The sequence below is a fragment of the Nerophis ophidion genome, linkage group LG17 (genome assembly GCF_033978795.1).
Source record: "Nerophis ophidion isolate RoL-2023_Sa linkage group LG17, RoL_Noph_v1.0, whole genome shotgun sequence".
Classification (NCBI taxonomy): Eukaryota; Metazoa; Chordata; class Actinopteri; order Syngnathiformes; family Syngnathidae; genus Nerophis; species Nerophis ophidion.
Window position 1 is genome coordinate 40,493,120 of NC_084627.1, and position 13,122 is coordinate 40,506,241.

The following is a 13,122-nucleotide window of genomic DNA, read 5'->3' on the forward strand; positions in this document are numbered from 1 at the left end:
TGGGAACAGGTGGGTGCCATGATTGGGTATACAATTAGCTTTCATGAAATGCTCACTCATTCACAAACAGGAATAGGGTGAGAGTCACCACTTTGTAAACAAATGCGGTGAAGTTGGAAAGTGTTTAAATCGTAAATAGAAGCAGAATACAATGATTTGCAAATCCTTTCCAACTTGTATTCAATTAAAATAGACTGCAAAGAGAAGATACTTAACGTTGGATTTGGAAAACGTTGTTATTTTTTGCAAATAATAGCTCACTTGGAATTTGATGCCTGCGACATGTTTCAAAAAAGCTGGCACGAGTGGCAAAAAAGACTGAGAAAGTTGAGGAAAGCTCGTCAAACACTTATTTGGAACATCCCACAGGTGAACAGGCTAATTGGGAACAGGTGGGTGCCATGATTGGGTATACAATTAGCTTTCGTGAAATGCTCACTCATTCACGAACAGGAATAGGGCGAGAGTCACCACTTTGTGAACAAATGCGGTGAAGTTGGAAAGTGTTTAAATCGTAAATAGAAGCAGAATACAATGATTTGCAAATCCTTTCCAACTTATATTCAATTAAATAGACTGCAAAGACAAGATACTTAACGTTGGAACTGGAAAACTTTGTTATTTTTTTAGAAATATTAGCTCACTTGGAATTTGATGCCTCCAACATGTTTAAAAAGCTGGCACAAGTGACAAAAAAGACTGAGAAAGTTGAGGAACTCTCGTCAAACACTTATTTGGTACATCCCACAGGTGAACAGGCTAATTGGGAAAAGGTGGGTGCCATGATTGGGTATACAATTAGCTTTCATGAAATGCTCACTCATTCACGAACAGGAATAGGGCGAGAGTCACCACTTTGTGAACAAATGCAGTGAAGTTGGATAGTGTTAAATCGTAAATAGAAGCAGAATACAATGATTTGCAAATCCTTTCCTACTTATATTCAATTAAATAGACTGCAAAGACAAGATACTTAATGTTGGAACTGGAAAACGTTGTTATTTTTTGCAAATATTAGCTCACTTGGAATTTGATGCCTCCGACATGTTTAAAAAAGATGGCACAAGTGACAAAAAAGACTGAGAAAGTTGAGGAATGTTCATCAAACACTTATTTGGTACATCCCACAGGTGAACAGGCTAATTGGGAAAAGGTGGAAGCCATGATTGGGTATACAATTAGCTTTCATGAAATGCTCAGTCATTCACAAACAGGAATTGGGCGAGAGTCACCACTTTGTGGACAAATGCGGTGAAGTTGGAAAGTGTTTAAATCGTAAATAGAAGCAGATTACAATGATTTGCAAATCCTTTCCAACTTGTATTCAATTAAATAGACTGCAAAGACAAGATACTTAACGTTGGAACTGGAAAACTTTGATATATTTGCAAATATTAGCTCACTTGGAATTTGATGCCTCCGACATGTTTAAAAAAGATGGCACAAGTGGCAAAAAAGACTGAGAAAGTTGAGGAAACCTAATCAAACAATTATTTGGAACAATCCACAGGTGAACAGGCTAATTGGGAAAAAGGTGGGTGCCATGATTGGGTATACGATTAGCTTTCATGAAATGCTCAGTCATTCACAAACAGGAATAGGGCGAGAGTCACCACTTTGTGAACAAATGCGTGAGCAAATTGTTGAAGAACAACATTTCTCAACCAGCTACTTCAAGATACCATCTACGGTCCGTAATATCATCAAAAGGTTCAAAGAATCTGCGGAAATCACTGCACATAAGCAGCAAGAATGCCCATGACCTTTGATCCCTTAGGCGGTACTGCTCAGTGGGGGCGTGTCTGATCGCGCTGCCAGCGGAGGTGCCGAGAAAACGTGGGTTCGACTCCACGCCTTGACCAGAATTAAACGTTTTAGAACGGCCTTCCCAAAGTCCTGACTTTAACGTGTGGACAACGCTGAAGAAACAAGTCCATGTCAGAAAACCAACACATTTAGCTGAACTGCACCAATTTTGTCAAGAGGAGTGGTCAAAAACTCAACCGGAAGCTTGGCAAACGTTTGTGGATGGCTACCAAAAGCGCCTTATTGCAGTGAAACTTGCCACGGGACATTGGAGTTGTAGAAACTATTGGAAACTCCAGACAGCCATGACATTATGTTCTTTACAAGTCTATGTCAACTTTTGATCGAGACTGTATGCACAAACCCCGTTTCCATATGAGTTGGGAAATTGTGTTAGATGTAAATATAAACGGAATACTGTCAGAGTTATTTGGTGACGAGTCCCAAGATGCAGAGATGGAGGCAGGCATGGAATGTGAAAACATGATTTAATTAAATACTAAGACAAAAACAAAACCGAAAGGGTACAAACACAAAGCGCGCACAAGGCAAATAATCAAACAAAAGCAACTAGCCTGGGAGCTAGAAAATAAAGAACAGGAGCTTAGTGTGGAAGCTAGCGGGTAGCGAACAGGCAAACAGAAGTCGTACTCTATAATGAAAAATAAAACGGAAGCAGGGAACAAAAAACAGTAAGCTACAAACATCAAAACACTAATTTGGAACATCCCACAGGTGTGTAGGCTAATTGGGAACAGGTGGGTGCCAGGATTGGGTATAAAAGCAGCTTCCATGAAATGCTAAGTAATTCACAAACAAGGATGGGGTGAGGGTCACCAATTTGTAAGCAAATTGTTGAACAGTTTTAGAACAACATTTCCCAACAAGCAATAGCAAGGAATTTAGTGATTTTACCATCTACTGTCCGTAAAATCATAAAAAGGGTCAGAGAATCTGGAGAAATCACTGCACGTAAGCGATGATATTACAGACCTTTGATCCCCCAGGTGGTACTGCATCAAAAACCGACATCAATGTGTAAAAGATATCACCACATGGGCTCAGGAACACTTCAGTAAACCACTGTCAGTAACTACAGTTGGTCGCTACATCTGTAAGTGCAAGTTAAAAATCTGCTATGCAAAGCAAAACCCATTTGTCAACAACACCAAGGAACGCCGCTGGCTTGGCTGGGTCCGAGCTCATCTAAGATGGACCGATGCAAAGTGGAAAAGTGTTCTGTGGTCTGACGAGTCCACATTTCAAACTATATTTGGAAACTGTGGACGTGGTGTCCTCCGGAACAAAGAGGAAAATAACTATTGGGATTGTTATAGGCGCAAAGTTCAAAAGCTACCATCTGTAGTTTAGTTTATTAAGGATCCCCATTAGTCTACACCGCAGTGGAGATTATTCTTCCTGGGGTCCAGGCAAAAAAAATCACACAACCACAAAACAAAAGATTAAAATGCAGATCAACATGATCCAATAATAAATTGTCATAATACAAAAAAAAGCAACAACAAAGAACCAAAAAATACTAATAACTTTTGTTACATAATAATTTTCATACCAATGATAAAAATAGATATACTGTATAATTTTTTGCAAACATAAAACAAAGAACCAATGGCCTAAAATATACACATTAGTGTACCAAAGACAAACAATAAGTGACGAAAAAGTATCATCCATCCGTTTTCTGCTGCTTATCCCATAATCAATAAAATACTCAATAGTCAATAAAAACAGTCATGACATTAGGTACAATGTAGAATAATCTCTTTACGCAATACTTCTCCTTTTAGTCTATTCTTAAAGCCCACTATGCTGGTGATTGATAGCAGATATTGTGGAAGTCTATTCCAGTGAGTGATTGCCCGATACATTACAGTCTTTTTCAAAACATCACTTTAATGGTATGGGGGTGCATTAGTGCCCAGGACATGGGTAACTTACACATCTGTGAAGGCACTGTTAATGCTGAATGATCCATACAGGTTTTGGAGCAACATATGTTGTCATCCAAGCAACGTTATCATGGACGCCCCTGCTTATTTCAGCAAGACAATGCCAAGCCACGTGTTACAACAGCGTGGTTTCATAGTAAAAGAGTGCGGGTACTTTCCTGGCCAGCCTGCAGTCCAGACCTGTCTGTCTCCCATCCAAAATGTGTGGCGCATTATGAAGCGTAAAATACCACAAAAAGACGGACTGTTGAACGACTGAAGCTCTACATAAAACAAGAATGGGAAAGAATTCCACTTTCAAAGCTTCAACAATTAGTTTCCATCCATCCATCCATCCATTTTCTACCGCTTATTCCCTTTCGGGGTCGAGGGGGGCGCTGGTGCCTATCTCAGCTACAATCGGGCGGAAGGCAGGGTACACCCTGGACAAGTCGCCACCTCATCGCCTCAATTCCCAAACGTTTATTGAGTGTTGTTAAAAGAAAAGGTGATGTAACACAGTGGTGAACATGCCCTTTCCCAACTACTTTGGCACGTGTTGCAGCCATGAAATTCTAAGTTAATTATTATTTGCAAAAAAAAAAAAAAATTATGAGTTTGAACATCAAATATCATGTTTTTGTAGTGCATTCAACTGAAAATGGGTTGAAAATGATTTTCAAATCATTGTATTCCATTTATATTTACATCTAACACAATTTCCCAACTCATATGGAAACAGGGTTTGTATTTGTGTCCCATACCAGACTTGTAACAATAGCTGACTTGATCTGGGATTCTGAAAGTGACTTTCTGTCTACCAGGCTCAGTGAGACAGATACTTCTTTCTCCCCGTCCATGGTGATTGTCACTGCCCTCAGGCTGAGGGAGGAAGTAGAGGCGGAACCACGTCAAATAGATGACACCTGTAGTTGGCTACCGGCCAAGCCGTCTGGCAGACAGAATATAAGCAGAGCGGTATCGCCAGCTGGCCCAGTGAGGCCAAAAGGTTGACCAAGATGACTATGAAGTCACTGCTGCCGGCTTCTCAAGGCCTCGGAGGGCGGCATGTTTTTCTTCCAGAGCCTTAGTAGAGCATTGGAAGCCCGATCCTAATCTCGGGATAGGAATCCAATTTTCAGAGGAGACAGTTGAGAGTCTGGCTCTCCCCTTGTGAGAGTAATGACTGACTTTTTGCAAAGCCCCTCAACGCTTTCAAACGCTTGTGTTCGCCCAGCAAGGATCTACATTGATAATGGCGTGGGCTTAGCCAGAAAAGGACCCCTGCGTGGTTTCCTTTTAGCTTCTCACCCCAAAACAAGGAATAAAGGCTTTGAGCGCAGAGATAAACCAATCCTTGCATGTCTGACACCACAGTGTTTATATATCAGGTTCTCGCTCATTCACCCGACGGAAGCGCCTTACATGGCTTCTAGGCCTCATGACTGCCAAACAACATAAAATAACAGCCACACATTTTGTCATTTGTAGACCATATTTTGTAAAATGCATGCATTTTCCATTTCTAATAATTGATGTCCTAACTCGGTTGGTCTCTTTTGACTAATTAGTTTGATGTGAAGACTACAAATCCATGCAAACACGGCTGGCTGGCTGAAATATTGTGTAAATTATTTTATAACATGTTTTGTTCGAGTTACATTTTATTAATACACAGAGAGAGTGAAAGCATTGCCATGCAGCAATATGGAGACCATTAAACAACATTTAATGTACAGAATGTCGGAGGGATTTGTTCAGGTAGAAAGATCACATATTACATTACCAACCGTCTCTGACAATCAAATCATGCTCGTAAAAATGCACATTTTGTGTTATCAATGTGGGAAAATGGTATTTTGAGCTGGAAGTGTAGCTCCTCCGCTGAACGCAAGTGCTCCTAAAGTAAGAATACAAATTTTGTATTTCTACAAAATACAAATTCTGGCAAGGCACCAACACACAGCGAGTATCTTTTTTTAATTAGTTTTTTTTATTGTCATTAAAATCTTATTTTTTTTGAGCTGTTTGAAAAAGCATGATGTTTAAAATGTAGTTCGAGAAAGGAAATTGATTGGCCAGTCATGGTGTTAAAACTTGGAAATGATCTGTCTTGGTTACACTTATTAATGATGAAAAATTGTATCTATCTGCGATTAATTATAATCCATTTTGACTTAATCGCGATGACATTGCGATTATTTGTCAGCCTCTATGTATATAATATATAGACACCCATATATATATATATATATATATATATATATATATATATATATATATATAGTGTCTATATATAGACACATACATATATATGTATATATACATATATATATTATATATGTATATGTCTATATACTGTATATATAGACACATATATATTTGTATCTATATATATATAAATATATGTATAAATGTGTGTATGTATGTATATATATATATATATATATACATATACATATATAATATATACTTATTTGTATATATGTATGTGTGTGTATATATAAATATATACACATACATAAATATATTTTTATATTTGTATGTGTGTGTATATATATATGTATATATACACACATACACATATATATATATATACATATGTTTGTATATATATGTATGTGCATGTATATATATAAATATGTACACATACATACATATGTTTTATATATGTATGTATGTATATATACTGTATGTATATTATATACATGTACATATATACACACACATGCATATACAGTATATACACACACACATATACATATATATATATATACATATATATATATATATATATATATACATATATATATATATATATATATATATATATATACGCATACATACATATATAAAAATATATATTAATTTACTATATATTTTTTTTATATATGTATGTGTGTGTCTGTATATATATATATATATATATATATATGTATATATATATATATATATATATATATATATATATATATATATATATATATATATATATATATATATATATATATATTAATCACATTTATTTTGATTGATATTGCAATCACGATATGGTATTCATTGTACCACGGAAACTCAACTTATTTTTTTTTTAAACAGATGTTATTTAGTAACAAATAAACCACAACAAGTAAGATTATAGTAATAACAATGAAAGTAATTAAATGTAATCCCCTGTTTTACCTTTGACTTACATTTCCAACCATGCGTGTGCTTTTTGTGTCCAATAACATTTTATAAAAATGTGTCTTAATTACAGTAAATGCCAAAATCTTAAAATGTATTGGTTTATACAAATTGTCCAGGGTGTTCCTTCCGCCCAAAAGGCATAAGTAGTAGAAGATGGATACATGTATGTATTAAAATGCAAACGAAAGAAAAAACCTGATCCGCAAAAAGAAAAAAAAAACTATGTTTAAAACAATATTAGGAAAAGTCCCCTGACCTCCTCATCTCTGCCAAATCTTGCATGACAACCATGAATGTAACAATAATCTTTGCTTTTATACCCGGAGATAATTGTGCATGTTGAGATCAAGGTCTGCGACATGTGACACCTTAGGGTGTCTAATTGTACACATAGTTGTTGAAAAGAATATCAACAGCTGTGGTTTTTCTCTCTTTGTGTTTAAGTCTGACTTCATTTCCAAGGACATTTTAGCATTCAACAACTGCAATTGCTATTGACTGTTACAAAAGGTAAACATGGTTGGTTATATAGCTACGATCTCCAATAATACCATACAGAAGCGTTCCAGTCTTCTTATATATTGATAAATGTTTGGGGTTGCTAATCAGGCCCATTTATATGCCAGCTCTGCACTTCCTACAGGGCTGGATTATTATGATTTGCATTTTTGTTTTCTGTTTGCTATTGTAAGTGTTGTCATGCTTTCCCTATGCTTGTTGTGCACTTCCCTGCTGCACTTGATCTTGTTTGAGTATTAAAGCAACCATGCAGCAATGTGATATATCAAACTTTTCCTAACATCCTAAACTACAAATCAAAAGTTTGGACACACCTTTTCATTCGATGTGTTTTCTTTATTTTCATGACTATTTACATTGTAGATTGTCACTGAAGGCATCAAAACTAGGAATGAACACTTAACAAAAAACTAACTGAAAATGTTATATATTCTACTTCCTTCAAAATAGCCACCCTTTGCTCCGATTACTGTTTTGCACACTCTTAGCATTCTCTCGATGGGCTTCAAGAGGTAGTCGTCCTGATCCGTTACCCGGGTCATGGCGTGATTAAAATGCCGGTCATGGTCAAAAGTTTACATACACTTGTAAAGAACATAATGTCATTGCTTGTCTTGAGTTTCCGCTTCTTTCTACAACTGTTATTTTTTTGTGAATTTATGAATTTATTATGGGTCTACTGGAAATGTGACCAAAATCTGCTGGGTCAAAAAGTATACATACAGTAATGTAAATTGGGGCGGTATAGCTCGGTTGGTAGAGCGGCCGTGCCAGCAACTTGAGAGTTGCAGGTTCAATTCCTGCTTCCGCCATACTGGTCACTGCCGTTGTGTCCTTGGGCAAGACCCACCTGCTCCCAGTGCCACCCACACTGGTTTAAATGTAACTTAGATATTGGGTTTCACTATGTAAAGCGCTTTGAGTCACTAGAGAAAAGCGCTATATAAATGTATTTCACTTTACTTCACTTCACTAATATTTGACTACATGTCCCTTGGCAAGTTTTACTGGAATAAGGCGCTTTTGCCAAGCTTTTGGTTGAATTTTTGACCACTCCTCTTGACAAAATTGGTGCCGTTCATCTAAATGTATTGGTTTTCTGACATGGACTTGTTTCTTCAGCATTGTCCACAGTTTTAAGTCAGGACTTTGGGAAAATTCTAAAAACCTTAATTGATTTAGTCATTCCTTTACCGCTTTTGACGTGGGTTTGGGGTCATTGTCTTGTTACAACACCCAACTGCAGCCAAGACCCAACCTCCGGGCTGATGATTTCAGCTTGTACTGAAGAATTTGAAGATAATCCTCAACTTTCATTGTCCTATTTACTCACTGTAAAGCACCAGTTCCATTGACAGCAAAATAGGCCCAGAGCGTAATACTACTACAACCATGCTCGGCGGTAGGGATGGTGTTCCTGGGATTAAAGGCCTCACCTTTTCTCCTCCAAACATATTGCTGGGTATTGTGGCCAAACAGCTGAATGTTTCTTTCATCTGACATCACATGGACAAAGAAAAGAGCTTCTCAAGGAAAGTTCTGTGTTTGGTAGCTTGTTTCCTATGTTTTAGTCTGTTTCCTGACTGCACACTCTTTCCTTTTGTTTACTGTTGGTTTCCATGGGCACTAACTCCCCACACCTGCCTTTGTTTAGTAATTAGTGTTCCCCTCCAGGTGCTTTGGTTAATCGCTCCCCTGTATAGTTTTCAGTCCCCCAGCACCCAGCTTTCGCAACATTTACGTTACTTCTCGTTTTTCACCAGGCTCAAGTGTTTTTCCCTGATTCCTAGGGTTCCTTGGTGACCATTTGACTTTTTTGCTCCACGCTTGTTTGGCGTCTGGGTTTTTGTAGTTTTTGTCCTGCCTTAGATAATTAAAGACTCAATCCTACCCGTACTCTGCTCCTGCTTGTCTGCAGCCGTGCGTTCCCAACATAACCAAATGACCCAGTGATTAACCAAAACACCTGGTGGGAAGACTAATTACTAGACAAATGCAGGTGAGAATTATTCCCTATGGAAACCAACCGTAAATAAGTGCAACCAGGAAACAGACATCGGAAACAAGCTACTAAACATAAATCACGGGTAACGGGTCATGGCATTAGTCACCTGTATAGATTTTCACTTCTCAGGTGTGCTTGAAGCTCATCGAGAGAATGCCAAGAGTGTGCAAAGCAGTAATCAGAGTAAAGGGTGGCTATTTTGAAGAAACTAGAATATAAGTATATATCGCCACATGTGTTCATTCATAGTTTTGATGCCTTCAGTGACAATCTAAAATGTAAATAGTAATGAAAATAAAGAAAATGCATTGGCCTGTACTAGGGTTGCATTTTATACCGGTATTAATATCTTACCGCAATACGAATTAATCATATTCGGTACTATACCGCATGGGTGTCAAACTCTGGCCCGTGGGCCAAATTTAACTTGGCCCTTGAGGCAATATCAAATTAACATTAGAGCTGGCCCGCTGGTATTATACAGCAGCGGTGCTGCTGTAACACCGCTAATACTTGCCAACGCTCCCGATTTTCCCAGGAGAAGTTCAGTGCCCCTCACGGGGCAACCATTCTCCCGAAATTCTCCCGATTTCCACCCGGACAACAATATTGGGGACGACTGCCTTTAGCATTCTCTAAAACCTGTCGTCACGTCCGCATTTCTTACATACAAACTGCGTACCAGCCAAGTCACATAATATATGTGGCTTGTACACACACACAAGTGAATACAATTCATATTTGATCAACAGCTATACAGGTCACACTGAGGGTGGCCGGATAAACAACTTTAACAATGTTAAAAATATGTGTCACACTGTGAAGCCACACCAAACAAGAATGACAAACCCATTTCGGGAGAACAACCGCACCATAACACAACATAAACACAACAGAACAAATACCCAGAACCCCTTGGAGCACTAACTCTTCCGGGACGCTACAATATACACCCCGCCCACCTCATTGCCATTTTATTTTCAAATTTATTAGCCTGTGGAAAAAGTTAATGTTGATATTTACTTCAGAAGGCTGCAAATACCAAATAGGCATTACATTTTTTATTTAAATTTTATTTAATATACCATTGATGTTTTTTCGTTTGTTTTTTGAAAGTTGATTTTGCAACACTAAATTGGCCCTAGTGTGTGAATGTGAGTGTGAATGTTGTCTGTCTATCTGTGTTGGCCCTGCGATGAGGTGGCGACTTGTCCAGGGTGTACCCTGCCTTCCGCCCGCTTGTAGCTGAGATAGGCGCCAGCGCCCCCCGCGACCCCGAAAGGGAATAAGCGGTAGAAAATGGATGGATGGATGGATTTTGCACTATTAAGTTATGTAAGCGTTGATTGTTCCATATTCAGTGTTAAAGCAAATTAGTGGAGCAAACTGAGCAATAATTTACGTTTTATTCATGCTTTTCTCCTGCTACTTCAAGGCTTGAATGTTTGATCTATTCATTACTGTTTTTTTTATTTTCAAATTTATTATTAGCCTGTGGAAAAAGTTTATTTTGATATTTCCCTCAGAAGGCTGCAAATAGAAAAGAGGCATTCAAGTTTTATTAAAATGTTATTTGATATGCCATTGATATTTTTTTATTATTATTTGAAACTCGATTTTGCATGTCACTATAAAGTTAGATAAGCCTTGCTTGTTCAATATTCAATGCAAAACTTGTTTGGGTCCCTATTAAAAGGTTAATTTGTTCGACCTTGGCCCGCGGCTTCGATCAGTTTTAAATTTTAAATTTTGGCCCACTCTGTATTTGAGTTTGATACCCCTGCTATACCGCCTCTGGTCTACGAGCAGACGAGCGTGTTCGGCAGCACACAATCACCGAGTACTCACAAGCAGACACAGTGCGTGGACAGAAAAGGGAGAACGGACGCATTTTGGCTTAAAAACTAAAGATAAGGTGAAGTTATAAAACTGAAGCGCCCTCAGGAAGAGGTGCTTTAAGACATGGCTAGCTAGCTCGCGGCTAAAAACCAGCCGCCGCAATCTGCAGTGTTGTAGCTACTTATAAATTACTAATCCTCGTCCTCCATTGCGACAAATAACGAGGAATAGCTAAACATGTTTCACTACAAACCGTAGCTCACCGGCATCAAAATGTAAACAAACGCCATTGGTAGATCTACACCTGACATTCGCTGTAATGATGCCAAGTATAGGAGTGTATCTAGTCGATACTACTATGATTACGTCATACTTCTTTCGATTTAAAAATAAAAAAAATACATTATGTTTATAAACTTAGGAAATATGTTTCTGGACACATGAGGACTTTGAATATGACCAATGTAAGATCCTGTATCAACCTGGTATCGGATTGATACCCAAATTTGTGTTATCATTTCAAACTAATGTGAAGTATCCAAAAAACAGAAAACTAAGTGATTTTTACATTTTTAACAGAAGTATAGATAAAACATGTTAGAAGAGAAAGGAAGCAGATATTAACAATAAATGAACAGATAGATTTATAATCCATTTTTACAGTTTGTCCCTCATAAAGTTGACAAAATAATAGAATGGAAAATGACACAATATGTTACTGTTTTAAGTTAAATTAGGAGCATTTGTTTACTTACTACTAAAAGACAAGTTGTCTTGAATTTTCACTGTTTTATTTAAGGACAAACTTGCAATAAGAAACATATGTTTATTGTACTGTAAGCTTTTTTTGTTCAAACAAACCCAATTAAAGAAAATTTTTGTGGTCCCCTTTATTTAGAAAAGTATCAAAAAGTACCGAAAAGTATCGAAATAATTTTGGTACTTGTACCAAAATATTAGTATTGGGACAACACTAGCCTGTACTCTATGTATTAGGATTCCTGCTGATATTGTAGCGGTTTATTATCAGTATCGGCCAACACTCAAGGCTCCAATATCATTGTCGTATTGAAAGTGAAGATGTTGTATCGGGACACTCCTAATAATAAAGTAGTTCCAGACGCTATCAAAATCAGACTTAAGAAGACAGAGTGAGTGAGGAAATTTTGGGATAAAAACTGACACAATATAGAATATTGATGAGATGGCGACTTGTCCAGGGTGTACCCCCCGCCTTCCGCCTGAATGCAGCTGAGATAGGCCCCCACGACCCCGAAAGGGACACGCGGTAGAAAATGGATGGATAGATGGAATATTAGAAACTCAAGTTATGAGATGCATCAACTAAAACAAAACAATGTGAATAGAATTATACGGAATATTGGGACTGTACAGAGTCAATTGTTTTATTAGTGTGCCAAGAAATGATGTTAAGCTTTTCAATGAATCGATGTCAAAAGAAACCCCGAAAGTCAAACATGGGAAAGTTTACAAGAGTTAGACTAAATTGATGTTTATTTTTTCACAGCTTCCCTCACTGACGCCAAAGGACGAAGGAGCTGCCTTCGACTCAAAGTCTTTGTTCGACCACAAAGTAAGTCGCGCATTGTTTTCCATCGTCCGTGCACTGGCTATTGATCGGACTGTAGATGGATGTCTTCTAACAACACGTCTGCTCTTTGTTTTTAAAGACAATTGTGCGCGAAACTCTGGAAACGTACAGGAAGGGCTCGACTTCGACGACAATAGTCACAACAGTCTAGAACCCAGAGGTTGGTGAGATAATACTGTGTGTGTGTGTGTGTGTGTGTGTGT

The 13,122-nt window shown here is 37.7% G+C and overlaps 1 protein-coding gene across 2 annotated transcripts in view; it reads left to right on the forward strand.

The window, feature by feature from the left end:
- Positions 1-13,122, forward strand: part of efna5a (ephrin-A5a) — a 169,020-nt gene that overhangs the window by 149,395 nt on the left and 6,503 nt on the right. For both annotated transcript variants that reach the window (XM_061876953.1, XM_061876954.1), the window contains exons 3-4: positions 12,836-12,901; positions 12,999-13,079. In XM_061876953.1, the coding sequence (XP_061732937.1) occupies positions 12,836-12,901; positions 12,999-13,079 (147 nt within the window). The remainder of the gene's footprint in view (positions 1-12,835; positions 12,902-12,998; positions 13,080-13,122) is intronic.